Consider the following 17,384-nt stretch of genomic DNA (forward strand, 5'->3'; position numbering starts at 1 on the left):
TATAACCTTTAATAGCACGCTACCTTCTTATTGCTTTAAGTGATGATGGTTGTGGCATTTAAAATGGTTGTGGTCTCAAAGTCAGCCTTAACTTTGCTCCATGTTCCCTGTGGTGGTGGTTTTATGTTAGCGGAGTTCAGAAAAGCTAACTGACAAATATTCCCACCATCCCAGTCCAACCCCTGCCTAACGGCGGCTACCAGCCTTACAACCCAGCTGCAGTGGCTTACAACGACGACCAAGGAGAGGAAGATGAGGAGGAAGAGCAGGACCCCTATTACCGTGGTTACCCCCCTCAGTACTACCCCCAACAGCCCTCACAACAACGTGGTTACCGCTCGAGCCCATCCCACTCCGAGGACACGGAGGTGCGGTCACCGGGCGTCGCCAGGAGGTTTGCGCGCAACGTCGCTGCGTGAGTGAGGAGAAGGATTTTAAGAGGAAGGGCGGAATCACCTGAAGTGCTTGAGCCCCCCACAACACACACAGCAAAAAAAAATCAAACACTTACATGCACACACACCGTCCAACGTCTAAAACTGTGGTGAGAACCCCCCTCCCCCTCCCATCCAGTGGTTTGCTCCCCCTGGTGAAACAATGTAAATAGCTCTGTAGACTCTTGTACCATATCTCTGTAAAAGGGGGGTCCGAAAAGTGCCTGATCTATGTAAGCATCGTCCCGTGGTAATGTAAAAGGTAAGACCTGTTGTCTCTCAGCTGATTTCAGGACTAAACCCTTCTTCTTTTTGTGTGACGCTGCATGTCCCCTGTGAGCCAAACATCGAGAGTAACTGGACATGTGCTTCTTGTTTTGGTTGTCTGTAACTAGCTAGATTATTTTACAACTCAAATGGAGGACGCTGAGATGGCAAAAGTTGTACAGGCTGCTTTTTATAAGGATGAATCACGATTTCCAGATTCCATGCTGTCTTTATTTCAACGTGTTGAGGAATATTGAAATGCTTCTTTGTACCATCCATTATTGGAGTTAATCCCATGAAATGCTGCTAGAAGCATCATTTGTGACATTTAGTATCACTTGCACTGTGGAACACAAATAAATGTTTAACTTTTTCAAGTTATCTGTAATCACAGAATATATATGGCTACCACCACATTTCCTTCTTAAAGATGGACGGTCTGTTTTGGGTTCTTATTGTTATACTTGTGGTAAATTCAGAAGAGGAATCTGTGTCTTGTGTTGCCGCCCCAGTTTCATCTGTTTATTGTTCTTATGCAATGCCCTTTTTGCTCACTGGGTGACCTCTGACCTCCTGCTGGCATGAGACCTGGATCCAGTTATTACTTAAAACAGTCCGCTGCCTCGGTGGAACCCCCCCCCTCTAACTAAAGAGCTGTAGCGGACCTGCTGTTTTACATTTGAACTGTGCAACCTGAACAGCGTCAAAGAGAATGTGTCTCGTCACCACGCCCCTGAATACAACATGAACTTATTTATTTTATATCCAATAAATCTGTAATGAGACTATGAAAGGTGTTTCAGGTTATTTCACTTTTAAATAGATGTTACAACAACTTCAAAAGAACAGGTTTATTCAATTGTTTATTCATTATCTTACAACTTGCTAACTTTCACAACACACTGACAAGACAAGGGGCTCTGGATTTTCTGACTGCAGTAAAGATATTCACCTGAAACCACACTGATGGCCTGAATGATGTTAATTAACATATTCATTGGTTTCCCGGTGAACCCACAAAGCTCCAAAAGGCGGGACAACAGATGTCATATTTTTTTAGCCAGATCTGATCAGTTCATGGTTGCCTAATCAGAGCAAACCCCACAGAATCTTATTTTCTCTGATCAAAGCTGAGCTGCACGGGGACGCTTCCTGATGATTCAGGTCGGCTGTGGAGGGAATACGACTGACAGTGGGGGGTATTGTTGTGTATCGAGGAGCACAGAGTCTCTGGCATCGTGGTTAAGACTTGTGTGTTGTTGAAGTCAAGTCTTATTGCCAGTGCTGTTTCCTGGACTCCCCCACATTTAATCCAAACAGAAAAAAGCAGTTTTGTGTTTTAGAACAGAGAACATCTCAGAGCAAATCCTATTAAAAATGCCTTTTTTTAAGCATCATAACGAGAAATGTAATCGAGAATGCTTTTGCTTTCAGGGTTGAGTTAATGTGAAACTGAAGTCTCTTCAGCTTTGGTCACGTCGGGCACCCTGGATCTCATTTCATCTTGTAGTATTCAGGTCTGTGGAGAGAACAGAAGACAACACATTAGTATGGAGAGGCATACAAGTCTGGGAAAATAACTGATTACAAGGAAAAACATGAGAGAAAGTGACACATGAGAAATCATGCAGATCTTATCAGTATTTTTTTATTTCAAAATGAGCCCAGACACAGAAACCTCTTTTTGTGTTTTTCTCCCTTTAATTTTGAGCAGCGACTGCAGCAGACAGATATTATCAGGGCATGCTGTATTAGTTTTGATACAAACGAGACAAAAACGTTATCAACTACACCACTGTGTTTATGCTGTTGGTGTTCTGAATCTCGTGTGTGTGTGTGAAAATCTATTTATTCTGCTCCAAGGTTTTTCAGAGAGAATATTAACTGTGTTTAATAAAGGGTAACGATTGAATTGCCCTTGATGACCTCACTCCCCCCCCCCTTCACTGACACACACATATTTGATCAGTGAAATGAATAAGACGGAATGTGAGTGAATTTTAACTAAGCTACGGCCCCTCCCTTAAATAAACCAGGATTTGCTTGACCTTGGCTACCACGCGGCGACAGGCCTGAACACAAGCTCTGATTGGCTGAGGAGATTGGACCAGTAAACAATAAGAAGTGGCTCATTTATCACCGCACACTGACAGCCGAATGTGATTCAGACGTTCTGTATAGAACACACACCCCAACACACAGAGAGAGGACAGTAACTGAATGAAAACGTTTTGGGTTCAATGGTTAAAGGTTCAGCCCCTATAACACATTATATTGACTCTATAGCCCCCTCAGTACAGTGAAGGCAAAACAAGTATCTCATTCAACAGCAGATTCTTTTGTGAAATAATGTCCCCCAGTCTCTTTTACTCTGGATAATCTACAAAACATGCCGTCTCATTTAAATGAGACTATTTCTACACTAAAAAAGGTTATGGGACATCATTTCCTGAACATCGTGTTGCTTTTATACCTTTGTCATTTATTACTAGTATCATAAAAATCCCTACATTTATAAGATGGAGGCAGAGGTGTAAAGTTTTCCACCAAAAAAAAACCGATCTGCATGGCTGGATATGTTTCGGGATGATACAATTGTGTTATTAAAAATGTGGGTAAACTGAATCTCCAATGAGTTGACACATAATGCAGTCCTAATATCCTGGGAGTCATCCTGTCCTTGTGGAAATCATTTCATGCAAAAACAACTACGCGAATGGTATGTACATCACATTATGGACAACATAATGAAACGCATAAAAGTTGCATGAGCGTGTTGTTAACGGGGTAGTTACTGTGTGAAATAGAAACAAACATCCTGGAGACTCAGTATCGACTGCAGTGAAGTTGGTGTTACTATATATTAGACTGCTGTGAAGCAAAAACTTTAGCTACGATGTAAAAGCCTTTCTTTTTTACACTTTGTATACGAGCTTACCAGCAGATACAATCTCTAAGCAGTTAAACTAAAGACAACCAGAGGACTTGGGTGTTGAACCTGACTGAGATAAAGAGCTAGGAGTGCACGGCAGGCGTCAGAGTGAGAGCTCTCCGTTAACCTGTCGGAGAGATGTTCACTGTGGGTGAAGCCAAAGCAACACGACGACACTATCAGCAAACCACGGGTCACAGTGTCAGCCTAATCTCCAGCCAGAACACACTCTACTCAAAAAGCTATGAATATGATTACACCAAATACCAGGCGCTCCCTCACACCCTGCAGAGGTCACACAGGAAGTGGTGAAAACAGCTGACGTTCCTCACATGTGCTGACATTTTAACTTTTATGTTCAGATGTTTGCCACTACAATAGGCCGGGAGAAAACAGACATATATAAGATACAAAGTCTGTAAAACAATACATCTGCTGACAAATGTACAGAGGCCGGTTGTGTTGCATTGTTATTATTTAAAAACAAAGTCTCTCCTCTGTGCATCCTGTCCACACTGACAGCTCTCTGCAGGCTGATAATCATTCAGACTGCATCCATCTGGTCAAAAAGTGGGTCTGCAAGTGTTCTAATTGGATCCAAACATAGAACGTAGAAGTAAAACATGCAGAAGCTCTGGCATCGCTCACTGCTGAAGGTCTGAGCAGAGAATAGGCGTATTTTCATCTCCCTTAACTCATTGACATAAAGACTGTGCTGAGCTGGGTAATGGTCAGTGACACACCACCTACTGCTGGTGCCATCACCATCTGCACTCAGTTTTAACAACCTGCATTTATTTTGAATTTGAGTCTCTAAAAACGTTAATCGTTTATTTTCGACAGCATGACTAAATTAAATATTCTAAATTATTAAACAAATACTTTATGACAACTACTGTACACTAAGGCAGGGTGGTTTACACAAAAACAAAACAATGTGACACCAGACCAACATCGTCTCATCAGCACAAAAGAAATGAATGGATTTGTTTTTGCATAAGGAGAAAAAGTTATAAAGCAAATAAAAACCATATAAAGGAAGAAGTTAAAGATTAGAATCGCCATCAATGTTAAGATTTTTTTTAAAGTTCAATCAATTCAGTTTTTGTTTGACTTTTGTTCCTCGTATATAGAGTTAGAAAGAATGAATTAGATCCTTGTAGGAATGTTTAACATTTCAGACACCAAAATGTCTTTAAAAAGGATTGGGGACACTGTTGAAGTCCTTTGAAGGTTTCTGTGTGTAACACAGTAAATACAATCTCCTCGTATCGGTTTTACCGCTTATACTGTATGTCGTGTCTGCATCTAAACTGGCGTCAGTGTGTTTGAGAACCGTCTGTACGTACGGGGTCCACAGCCGGGGGAAGGCGTCGATCTCCTCCTGCGTGAACTCGCTGAGCTGCTTGGGTATCTCTCTGGGCTGCGGCAGCTCCTCCGTCAGGTTGGCCAGGATGTCGTCTGGCAGCTCCTGGTGAGGGGCGCACGAAGGAGGAGGACGTTAAAAATAAAATGTGGGCAGGTCAGGATAAGAAACTCAAGATGGATGAAAGAAGGAAATAAGACAAATAGTTGAAAGAGGCTGACAAGAAGGTAACATTTTTTTGTTTCCAAAATACTTGAAGCCACACAGTCTTCTTCTATATGAGACGGCAGATATTCACGAAGGCTCAGGAAGCCCATCTGCTCGTCATTAGGGACGCACACTGCACAACATCCACTTTGACGTTGGATATTAAGTCAGGACCAAAATAAAATGACAGGTATCTGACTTCCTTCAACAAACACCTCGTGTATTACATTACAATTCAACAATCAATCAGATGTTCTTCCAACGCCTGGAGTTAATGATGTTCTCTGGCAGCATGGATAAACATTGCATCCATTTCATATTTGGGCAGGCTGTCCAGGTCAATTAACAGACAGTCAAGTACTTCTTTGTTTCAATTCATTTCAAAAGGCAGACATTTTGGAGAAAACTGAAAACAGCTTCCTGCTGCTAATGGAAATAATCTTAGTGACAGCTTTAGGAGCCAAATAAAACAGTAAAGCTGAGACAATGTAGTTCTAGAAAATCAATAATACTGTCTTTAACCTAGGAAAACAATTATTGTTAAGTATTCATTTTAAAGTTCATTTATATTATATATAAAGATGACCTGGATTAAAAAAGGATTCATTCTTTTGTGTCAGTTCCTACAGAATGACAGTAGGGCCCCCTCCCTTTCTGACAGTCTGGCTGTTTGAGGCGTGAGGTTACGTTCTGAAGACTCATCAGTTGGAGAGATTTGGAGAAGCTGTACTCACGTCGTCAGGAAAGATGTGTAGCCTCTGCATCATGGTGCGACGGTGCAGATTCCTTGGCAGCATGCCGTAAACCGATAACTTCACAATCTGGTAAAAGGAAAGATAGTGAAAAAGTTAACATACAATCAGTTTACGGTTTCCCTTCTTTAAACTATGCATCTATGGAAGCCTTACATTCGGTTTTCCCAGATTTCCTTCCAAAACTATTGTTTCTCAGTGTGAGGCAGGATGCCCAAATGTAAATTCGTCTTGGAGAGTAACTGGACTGAGACGTTGGACAAAAACGTTCTAGAGAGATGTTGGATAGTGAGCTGTGCTGACAAATCCTTCATCCGTCCAACTCTATTTCTCCTCTTCACGTGCCAAAGCTCATTCTAACTAAACCACCATCCGGACACACTCCTGTGGTCACTGGCTGGACCACAAGCTGCAACAAGTGAGCCGACTGCAGAGTAAATGACTCATGGTTTTCCTAAACTACAGATTGAAACCAGTAGAGGTCATTCAATTTGGTTTAGTGTTGACACGAGCAATTTCACAGTATTTTAATTAGCCGTACAAAATGATCTGCAAACCCTTTGTTTATGGCTTTCATTCAGCCCTGTTGATATAGTGTGGCACCAACTAAGTCATCAAACCCTTTTATTCTTCTGATTAGTCTGAATGAATTAACATTTTAAAAAGTGTGCAAACCAGAGCCCACGATGGGATGTCAATCACAATATTAAAAACAACACTTTAGAAACATTAATCCAGTTTAAATGACATTAGCCTTGTTAACAAATCAAACACCAAAACCAACAATGTGTTCATAAAACTGGCATTTATAACCGAGTTACGGATCCTATCTGTGGCACAAAACCCAGAGACTATCAGTGCTATCATGGGTGTACATCTTTAAAAACAGGTCACAAATATGTATATTTATTATATAAAAAAGGCAATCTGTGTGGGACTATTCTCTCGTGTGGATTTAATAAACATGTTGTTCTTGTGAGTATTTACAGCATACGGTTTATGTGGGATCAATTTAAACAAACAAAATCTACAGTGTCCATGTTTACCATTATGCAGGAACAGGATATAATAAAATACAACATATAGTTTTAAGAGAACTATGGCACGTAAAAATAAGCTATTATGAGGCTTTGGCTACACAAGAAATACTCCTTAGTGGATACATCTATTGGTAGTTTGGATCTTTTCATTGGATTTGTTGATAATAAAATAAACTTTATTGTCAGAGTCATCCTTTAGGTAACATTTATCTTTCTATCTATGTTTTGGAGCACAGTTGCGTTTACCGGTGGTTCGTTAAGCACAGAATGAAGGTCACATTCAGGTCTGAATGTAATAATCACTGTAGCTGTGAAACCATGAATATGCAACACAACTCAAACCCCAGGAGTTACCCTTGAACTGACACTCTTGTACTGAGTTTGAGAAAGCACCCACCACCACCGCAGTAAACCCACCGCTGTGTAATCCCAGTTCACTGCATCTCACATTAATATTCACAAACAGCCCATATGAGGGAAGGGATAAATGTCCCCCCACCAAACGCCTGCCTCTTCACAGCATGTGGCAGACAAAGACATGACACTAATCTCCATGTGGGGGAATTCACAGACTGATATAAAGGGGTCTACGGTTCAATTATACAGTTTATAAGAAACATTATGGTTTAAGAATGGGGGCACCAAAATATATCTGCAATTTGAGAATTATCTTGAAATAACAATAAAAAAGAAGAATATTGACTGAAGAGTCTTACAGCTTTTGGGTCTTTGTGGTGCAGCTGGGCGGCTGTGAGCTGTTTGAATCCACCCGGATACCTTTAGAGAGAAAGACAAGCTCAGTCAGTCCTTGTACTGGATCATATAAAACCTTTGAGCTTTTACATTCTCAATCTTTCCTGGTTAACAGCCTTGAGATATGTATAGATTGATGAATATATTAAAGATAAATCTGTTTTTTAATCTTGAAGGACATGTTTCATAGTGACGGTGAACAATAGACTACTAAGACTGAGAAATGCTGGTTCATAGGCATTGAAGAACAAAGCTAAATTGTAAACACATAAGATAAAGAGACGGGAAAAGTGAAATATCATATGAGCTAGTATGCACTTACCCTGAATGTGATGAGTAGACTTTCTGCTCCCACTTGTTCCCAGAGAAAGCTATTTGTTTGGTGTTCATTACTACAATATGGTCACCACAGTCACCTACAAAAGAGTTTTATTCCAGGGTTATCTTTATGTTGAAAAATATAAAAATACACATTTGACAATATTTTAAACAGAAATTATAATGATAATGTTTTTTAGACCAAGAAAAAGTCATCTGAAAATGTCCCTTGATTAAATATAAGTAATAAGGAACAAGACATGTTTTTATTAGGTTTGTCCTCTACTGCCATCGTGTGGCCGTTTCATACAGAAACATGAAATAAATGATTTGGGGACATGTTGAACGTGCAGTAGTTTATACAAAGCCTTAGGGTAATATTAAGGTCATACAGTTACTCACTCTTGACTGTATATGTGTGTGTTTTACAGATGGACTCCTACTCACTCATTGCATGGTAGATAGGCTTGTGTTTCCCCTGTAATCTGATAGCACACATGGTCGCTATCTTCCCAGGAGGCTGCATCCTGGCATCGATCAGGAACCAGGAACGAGCAAAGGTGGCCCATTGCTGACAGAAAAACATGAACAAATAATTCAATTATTGTTAAATAAGTGAGAGGAACTGTGAAAGACATAGGGGATATACAATCAAAAAGAATGATGGCTGAATTCAATTTCTTTAACTTCAAGGCCCTGGTACTGTGCATGCTAGCCCACTGTCATGGATAACATTGATTAAGTGTGTGTGTGTGTGTGTGTGTGTGTGTGTGTGTGTCAATCAAGTCTGAAATGGTTTGTTATGAAAGTGTATTTACTTTATTTCTTTCATTTAATCACCAACGTTAATATAACTTGAAGGCTCAAAGAAAGATCTGATAAGTAACCAAAGGACGATGATGTATACGTAATGTGAAAAACAACAAGGGCAGAACCAGAGATAATATTGGCTATACATGTTTATGCAAACACTAACGTTAGGATAAAACGTAATTCAACGTTTGTGTTTTTATCTAACTGCTGAGGGCAGTCCGCAAGTTTTACTATTATTTAAAAACATCCACACAAAAAATGAAATCACACATACCGGCTAGCTAGTTAGCAACATATGTTAGCTATCAGCCTAACATTGACCTAAACGAACAAACTGTGAGACAAGGTAAGATTGTGTACGGTTACCTGGGCAGATCTCGAAAAACTTGACATTTCGATTAAACGTGCAGCATATCCTCAAAACATTTGACCCTCAGCGTGAACGGGGGTGCGTCAACTAATTTATCTCGGTTGAAACAGAATGTGAGACAGGTTCTACTCGTTCAACTCGTGAAGCAATATGAACCATCATTTCATGACTACGCCTATTTATATTGTAATTTAGCATTAAAGACAACCTTTAAATAAATCCTCGAAGATACTTATTTAAAATCACAGAAGTTTTAAGTTACCGGTTTTCTAATTTAAATGTACGTGAATTTATGTTTCTACCCGGTGATATTTTTGAGTCCCACACCAACGTAGTTCCTCCACTTCCTTTCCACGACAGAAAGAACGCGGGGAAATTTGACAGTCACCGACTATTGCTACACAAAGTTAGATAGGTGTTGTCTTGTTTTGTACATAGCTTTATTTCTTGAAGGGCTTTATTCGTTCAGTTATTGTCGCTCTAACCTGTCGTCTGACCGGAAATGAGGACTTTAGAGGAGGTTCAGGCCACTCTGCAGATCGCCAAACTGCAGGACGAAGAGCTGCAGAAAACCATTCACTGTCTCTCTTTCGGGGAAAACGTTTCCTCTGCAGACTACTGCCTCTTGGAGCTGGACGACACCCTGTGCAAACTCATAGAAGCAGGGGAAAGGTAAAGTATTAGTAAACTAATAAGCCTATGAAACCGGGTGAGAACAGACCGTCTGTAAACTACTCTCCAGAGGTGGGATCAGTACTCAGATCTTGTACTTGAGTAAAAGAAGAGGGTAGGAATACTCTGTTACAAGTAAAAGTCCTTCATTCAAAATGTTACTCAAGTAAAACTACAAAAGTATAAGCATCAAAATATACTTAAAGTACCAAAAGAAAGTACTTATTATGCAGATTAGTCCATTTCAGAATAAAAATATATACTTTGATTATAATTATTGATGCATGAATGTGTTTTATCACAGCTGGTAAAGGTGCAGCTAGTTGTAATTACTTTGTATACTGCAGGGTAGATTGTGAATTTACTCCAGGTGTTACTAAAGTTTGATTTCAGTTTTGATTATATTTCACATCATTAATAAAAATCTGCAAAGTAACTAAAGGTATTAAATAAATGTAGTCGAGTAAAAGTACACTCTTTACCTCTGAATTGTAGTGGAGTAGAAGAACAAAGTAGCTCAAAATTGAAATATAATAATCTGAAAGTATCTCGAAATTGTACTTAAGTACAGTACTTGAGTAAATGCACTTAGTTACTTCCCACCTCTGCTACTCTCTTCCCTTTCTTTCTTTTTGCTTGTGTAACTCAAAGGATCATCATTGTGGTTAAATATAATACAAAATAATGAACAGTGTTATGGCACAAGATGCATGAACATGATGGATGAATACATATGAAACCTAACAATTCTTATTTTTTTCTTCAGTTTAGTGATAAGAGGGGATACGGATGAACATGCAGTGCTCTGTACAAAAGACAGGACCTACGATCTTAAAATCGCCGACACATCCAACATGCTGATGTTTGTACCAGACTGCCGAACACCAGACCAACTCACTAACAGTCAGGAAAACTCTCACATTGTGCACACTCAGGTATGGAAAGGACACTGAATGGATCCGGTTTGGTATACTGTGACACCTGCACAAACCCCAATGTGTATATGTGCAATTATGACCCAAAAACTCTAAGAAAAGTATACTTCTGTTGTAGATCTGGGGATTTAGTAACAGCTACTGGGAGCTGAGGAAGCAGCGGCCTAAGCTGAAGAAACTGAAGAAGGTCTTAATGGAGAATCCTTACGAAGGACCTGCTTTAGGGGGGAAGGAGGAGGACACCGAAAACAGGGTAAAACATATTCTACAATGAAGTCATTCAATAAAATGTCCTGTCAGACTGTGAGAATCTACATATAGGGCTTATCAGATCATTAAGGATTTCTAGCCATATTTTCAGAAATGTTGAGTATTCTATCTTTTTGAATGTAATTGTAGCCTTTAGTAAGTGTGTGTTCCTCTGTTACCAGTACACAATGGAGGATCTGTTGGAGAGCATCCAGGCCAGTGAAGAGGAGCTGAAGACCAGTTTAGAAGCCGTCCACGCCTGTCAGATAGATGGTAAACGGGGACATTTCTTTATAAAAACGACACATGTAGTAGTTGTTAAAGTTGTGTTTGCTGCAAAGCCACAAATAGGTGCCACATTGCTTTCAAAGTAGTTCTCCTGGGAGGTCAAGTGCAAGAAATATGCTTTTAATTATACAAATTCTTTACTTGTAGCATTGCGTACTTATATCAATAACAAACCGAAGAACTACCAGATGTTGAGAGAGTGTCTTTATCCTCTACTAGGTTACTGGCGGATGCTGGACTTTGACTACGAGATGAAGCTGCTCGGTCATGTGACCCAGCTGGTAGATTCTGAGTCCTGGGCCTTCAACAGGGTTCCCCTGCAGACCTGTCTGGAAGAGTTAGCTCCACTGGAGCCCGAGTAAGTTAACATCTGTGGGTTTCATGCTCAAGCAACAGCAAATAAAACTATTGGCAGTTTTTAGTGGTGTTGATAAGGCTTAGGGGATGAGAAATGGGGTTAAACTAACTTTCTGAGCATCTAATATAAGGCTGGATGAGTCTTATATTAGATGCTCAGGAACTTCCAATAACTCCTCTTATCTCTTTCGCAGACAGATGATAGAGCACTGTTTGAACTGCTATGGGAAGCGCTATTCTGAAAACGGTAAAGTAAAGTTAATCAACTGAGACTCAACTGAAAAACCTTCAGTTTGAATTAGTCAGTTTGTAACTACCCATACTTACATTCCTGTATCATCCTCCTTCTTTATAGATGACGTTTTGTATGCCCTGGATGAGGATAGAGTATGTCGGGGCATGGCGCTGATGCTGCTGCAGAACGCCGTCAAGTTCAACCTGAGGGAGTTTCAGGAAGTCTGGCAGCAGAGCGTCCCAGAGGGCATGAGCACGAGACTGGACCAGCTAAAGGTAAGCCTGTACCCTTATATACTTATTGTAAGAGAAAATATGTTTATTTTTTTACACAATAGACGCATATTACTCCCTAAAATAGAACTTAAATCTAAATGTTGTCGTGGATATTTTAAACTCGTCAATGAGAGTAATCAATAATAAACTGGTGAAAGCAAGCAGCGTTGTCTTTCGTTGGTTCTTTATTTGAAGCGCTTCAAAGGTACATGTCTCAGAGTACAAAGTAGTCTGCAGGAGTGCACACAGGGTATAAGGTGTGTGTGTGTTTTATAGAGGACTGTTGCTGTGCAGGAAGTAAAAGAGATAAGACTTTCCTTAGAAAACTGTTATCTTACAATGCTCTCATAGGGAGGGCCACATCCTCCAGGTACGACCTTGTTGGGATGCTACCTTGTGGTACAACAGGTCGAGTTGACCAAACAGTTTCTAAGCATAATATCATCATTTGGTTTTACCATATAAAGTAAGAAATTGCCACTACAATGTCAAATAACTAAAGTAGGAAGATTGTATAGGAATGGCTTCACCAGCACTTGTATAACCCTTTTTCTTTCCAGCCAGTTTACATTGCATTCCATTTAATCTGTGGTTTCTGTTTCCATGGTCATCTGACATGAGCACAGTGCTGACAATGTTGTACATTTCCCAGAGCGTGGCCCTGGTGGACCGTAGCTCCCGCCCAGAGACCATCAACCTGCTGCGGGTGGAGGATCTCTCCGAGGACACGCTGGAGCGCTTCAACCAGCTCTTCACACTCCGAGAGAAATGGACAGAAGACGACATCACACCATACATAAAGTAGGTGTTATCCATATAGGACAATATTATAACCCTAAATAAAAGTAAAAGAACAACCATAATGTTTTCTGCTTTACATTTATGTTAATTGTAGGTACAAAAATGGGTCTTGTGAACATTGGGGAAGAAACAAATCACCTCATTTATTTCATTAGATTTCTGATAGATCATAACATGTAACGCTTCTCCTTGTTCAGGGACCTGTGTGGAGAGAAGCAGAGCACCGGAGCTCTCCTCACCAAACACGCTCGCTCCTCCATGCAGAACGGGATCAAGGTCTTCAACTCCAGGAGGCCTGTAGCTACATGATCTCATGTCAATTAATGCAAATCATTTAGTAAATGAATGCAGTTATGTTTGTTGCCATGGTAATGTTTGTATTTGTCAAAAACATTTGACTAATAATTGTTCTTCTTTAAATGCCTTGGTAGCAATGTCAATAATTAAACAGCAGTTTAACAAGTTGTCAAGTGTATGAAAAATAAACTGTTAAAATGTGTGTTGTGTACAAAATAAAAAAATCCTAGTTTTGGCGAATATTTTCCCTTTCTTTGTATTGTTGTTAATAAACCCTTGTTGGACAAACGAGGAATGGAATAAAAAAATATTAAATTACAAGACGCCATGCGCGAGGCTGTCCACCAGGTGGTGGCATATGCTGATAAATTCTTCATAAGCACCACAGGCTGACATCCAGTTGGGTTGTTGGTTGTGTTTCTGAATTCAAATGAACATAATTAGTAGGAGATAACAATATATTGTCACAGAATTGCACACATAAATGTCAATATTACAAACTAAACAATCTCAGAAAAATACTTAACTGAAAAAATTGTCTTCAAATATCCACAAAGAGCACAATTGTTTGAGTTGTTCATTTACCTTTTTTTCCCCATCTTTGCCATTCCTGTGAGCTGTTAAGGAACTGGTCATATTTATAACATAAATCTCGGTTAAAATCAAATCAATGGATTCTACATTTCCATGCTCCATGACCCAGATGTTGTAACTATTCATTCAGCAAGACTTATCTTTTGGATTGAAAAAAGGAGACTACAATTAACCTAAGCATATGTTGTTATACAGACTGGATCATATGGGTGAATGATGGCTGTAGGCTGCATTTTTGGAATAAAACAGGTTAAACACCAATATCACATCAGCTTGAATGTTCACTGTCACATGATCACAGCTGCTGTGAAACTAACAGAAAGCTGCATCTCTTTATTGTAATGCTTTAAATACAGAGGTAAATGAGAAAGAACAGTGACCTGAGATGAGAATATGATACATTTGAAAAAACTTCTTTGGGTCAATATTAATATAGATTCTTGAGATCATTAATGAAAACCTGACTTTATTTATATTTGTTTTGTATGTTCTATCAGATGTCTGTTTCATGTTAATGCGTTCATTTTTTTTTTTTTTAATTGTGTCGGTGGTGCATTATGTGACTCAGTGTGTTAAACATTCACAGACTGTGTGTTTCTTCACTAAAATAACTGTGAATCAGTGTTACTGGCAAATGAGGAGGAAGAGACCAGCAGAAACTGGTTAAAGTTACACAGCTTTGTTTCTACACGCACGCACGCACGCACGCACGCAACACACACACACACACACCTGGGTTTAAAAAATGAGTTGATCTGCACCAGTTGGCTGACTCACCCTGACATCACTGTGCTGACTTATCAGTTCACCGGGTGGAGAGATCCCAGCTGTGTGTGTGTGTGTGTGTGTGTGTGTGTGTGTGTGTGTGTGTTTTGTATCTGTTGCGATGGTGAGCATGGCGCCCACACAATGATGAATAACTTGACTTCCTCTCCTCCTCTGTACACCCTTAGCGTATTAACATCTTTTAGAGCGTTGCTTTTATTGCTTTTAAATTGTCTATTGTTTTTACTTGCACTTTTTTTACTGTGTGTGAGCTGTGCTGTGTTATTTTTTGTTTTCTTTATTTGACTGTACAGCACGTCTGGAGGTTTAAAGTGATAAAGCTGTATTGTACGACTTCTGCTCTTCTCATATCTCAGGATCGCATGTCCTGCTTCTTCTTTCCACTCAACATTTACGTCTCATTTGTCGTCATCTTCCTCTTTCTTTGAACAAAAACAACACCATCAGCAACATTCAGAGTATTAAAGCAGAAGAGCAGACGGGGTGACGTGGTAAAGCAAACGATAATACTTTCATTATCATATTACAACACGGCAATGGTGTTTTAAATCTTACCGAACATCCTTTAAATGTTAAGATGAGGTCATTCTTCTTTCTTATTCTTCTTGAAATTGATGAAAACATTGGGAATTTAGAGAGCTCCACATTTTATTATTTCTTAGCTCATTGCTGTTTTCTGTTTGATTTTTCAGCACACAATATAAATGCATTCAGACAGATACAGATTTAAACAGTTCCACATTTTCTCATAATACTTATTTATTAGCTCATTGTTGTTTCCTGTTTGATTTCTCAGCCCAAAAGATAAAAGCATTCAGAAAAATAAAGGACCTAAGCAAGTCCACTATTCTAACTTTCTTGGTTTCTTGTCCCAGTCAGTAAACCATACTTTTTAAATGAGCTTTTCCATGAACAAGATCAAATGTTTCTGTGATTTTAAGCATAGTGTGCTCTTCTCTGCTCAAAATCATTATAAAACATTTCGCAGAATGGTCATATAATAATAATAATAATAATAATAATAGATTTATTTTGTTAGCGCTTTTACAGGTGCTCAAAGACGCTTTACAGATATATCAACATGTGCTATGTTGATTTTACATGCCCTATTTTAGTCCTGGTTATCTTGCTTAAGGTTTAAGTTAACCATGGGAGCCGCCCAGAGTAAAAACATTATGTAAATCTATTGGATATTTATTCTCAAACAAAATTATTGTTGCAATGACAATGTATTTTATTGTAAAATGAAAAAAAATAAAACAGGTTTGTGCTGAAATCATGTAACATTCTACTTTTAATCCACTCTTGGATACACTCCTTTATCTGAGTATGATTCACATTCACTGTGTAAACAAAGACTCCCTGAATAAAACTATTCAATCTCATGTAAATAAAAAAAGAAGTTTGATTTGACTGTTTGTTTAAAATGAACCCGTCCAGTTCACAGTGATCTTGTGCTGTTCCCTGGGGCTCAGCATCCTGAACTGGTTACCTGGGCAACATGTCCTGTAGGTCGGCCACCACATAGGCGACCACGGCCCACAATGCCGAGCAGAGGTTCATTTCTTGAGGGTCCTGAACACTCATGGTGTCGCCTTCACTGTGGTGGAACCAAAAGTATCGACTGTCTGCCACATGGAGGCTAGCACCTGGAGGAGAGATTGAGAAATATATATTTCAAACTGTTCCAGTGAATGTTACATGCTGAAAATAGACATGGAATTTAAAGTGAATTTATTTTACATTGGAAAGGAAATTGGTGTAATCCCCAAGGGCATTTCTGTGGAGGAGGAACTTGTGTCTGACTAATACAAGGAGTGGTACATAACTCATCAAAGTTGTTGACCAACTCTGACCTAGTGTTAGTGAAACAAAAGTCACTCAGAAATTCATGGAGAGAGATAATGCAGAAGTCTCATTTTTAATTTAAAAAAAAACGATTTTCACTTCTCATTGCTGTGATGTTTCTATTTAAATCATCTTTATCTTCAGTCTGCTTTGGTTTGCTTTTGTTTTAGGAAACAAGTGTTATTCTTATTTGTTGAAAGAAAGAACATATGTATTAGTTTATCTTTTATAATTTACCAATGTAGGGGAGTCTTAGTTTATGAGCTGAAACACCAAATATACATATCTGTTAGTAATGTAATGTACAGTACAGTCTCTCCTGTTTGGTGCTTGTCGGTTAAATGCAATGGCTCGTTTTCACTCTGGGTTTCTGCCTTGTATGTGGGGGCAATGGAAATGTGATAAAGCTAATAAGAGTGTAATTTGATTTTAGAAGCTTTAGTCAAACTATTATTTCTATGGTCAATAATGAACATCTGTTTTCAAGCCAACAGGAACGAGAAGGGCTTCAGCAAATCACAACATCAGCTAAGTTAAAGGGGACCTATCATGCAAAATGCACTTTTGTATGTATTTTATACATGAATATGTGTCCCCGGTGTTCCAGGGAACTCAACAAGTGTCAGAAAACACAACCCTCTCTCTTTTCCTCCATACCCAAATCTCTAAAAACGGGGCTGCAACGGATCTGATACAGATTTGCGCCAGATCTGCGCTAGTGGATTGTCAAAGGGGGAGCCTCGTTTCGGGGAAATTATACAGATGGCTAGTCCGCCCCTGAAAATGTCTATGCAA

At 39.3% G+C, this 17,384-nt stretch overlaps 2 protein-coding genes across 2 annotated transcripts; one reads left to right on the forward strand and one right to left on the reverse strand.

Annotated features, from left to right (window-relative positions):
• Positions 1-1,537: 1,537 nt before the first annotated feature.
• mrpl13 (mitochondrial ribosomal protein L13) lies at positions 1,538-9,362 on the reverse strand. Its single transcript, XM_010797061.1, has 7 exons — positions 9,249-9,362; positions 8,517-8,640; positions 8,074-8,167; positions 7,715-7,775; positions 5,941-6,027; positions 4,983-5,104; positions 1,538-2,220 (listed from the first exon to the last, which is right to left on the reverse strand). The coding sequence occupies exons 1-7, from the start codon at positions 9,273-9,275 to the stop codon at positions 2,196-2,198; spliced, it is 540 nt and encodes a 179-aa protein (XP_010795363.1). The 5' UTR covers positions 9,276-9,362; the 3' UTR covers positions 1,538-2,195.
• Positions 9,363-9,553: 191 nt separating this feature from the next.
• dscc1 (DNA replication and sister chromatid cohesion 1) lies at positions 9,554-13,681 on the forward strand. The gene is made up of 9 exons (XM_010797062.1): positions 9,554-9,924; positions 10,691-10,859; positions 10,978-11,112; positions 11,291-11,381; positions 11,616-11,754; positions 11,948-12,000; positions 12,109-12,263; positions 12,916-13,064; positions 13,262-13,681. Exons 1-9 carry the CDS (start codon positions 9,755-9,757, stop codon positions 13,371-13,373), a joined length of 1,173 nt encoding a protein of 390 aa, XP_010795364.1. The 5' UTR covers positions 9,554-9,754; the 3' UTR covers positions 13,374-13,681.
• Positions 13,682-17,384: the final 3,703 nt, after the last annotated feature.

The sequence above is a fragment of the Notothenia coriiceps genome, unplaced genomic scaffold (genome assembly GCF_000735185.1).
Source record: "Notothenia coriiceps isolate Sejong01 unplaced genomic scaffold, NC01 NC01_scaffold00037470, whole genome shotgun sequence".
Taxonomy (NCBI): Eukaryota; Metazoa; Chordata; class Actinopteri; order Perciformes; family Nototheniidae; genus Notothenia; species Notothenia coriiceps.

What these genes read in the sequence shown, in the direction of transcription:
- mrpl13 (XM_010797061.1), bottom strand. Translation starts at nt 9,275, where the DNA reads ATGTCAAGTTTTTCGAGATCTGCCCAG. An exon ending in TACACATCTTTCCTGACGAC is followed by an intron (nt 5,105 to 5,940) that starts GTGAGTACAGCT and finishes GCCCCTCACCAG; the next exon opens with GAGCTGCCAGACGACATCCT. An exon ending in TTCCCCCGGCTGTGGACCCC is followed by an intron (nt 2,221 to 4,982) that starts GTACGTACAGAC and finishes TTCTCTCCACAG; the next exon opens with ACCTGAATACTACAAGATGA.
- dscc1 (XM_010797062.1), top strand. Translation starts at nt 9,755, where the DNA reads ATGAGGACTTTAGAGGAGGTTCAGGCCACTCTGCAGATCGCCAAACTG. An exon ending in CTCATAGAAGCAGGGGAAAG is followed by an intron (nt 9,925 to 10,690) that starts GTAAAGTATTAG and finishes TTTTTTCTTCAG; the next exon opens with TTTAGTGATAAGAGGGGATA. An exon ending in TTAGCTCCACTGGAGCCCGA is followed by an intron (nt 11,755 to 11,947) that starts GTAAGTTAACAT and finishes TCTCTTTCGCAG; the next exon opens with ACAGATGATAGAGCACTGTT.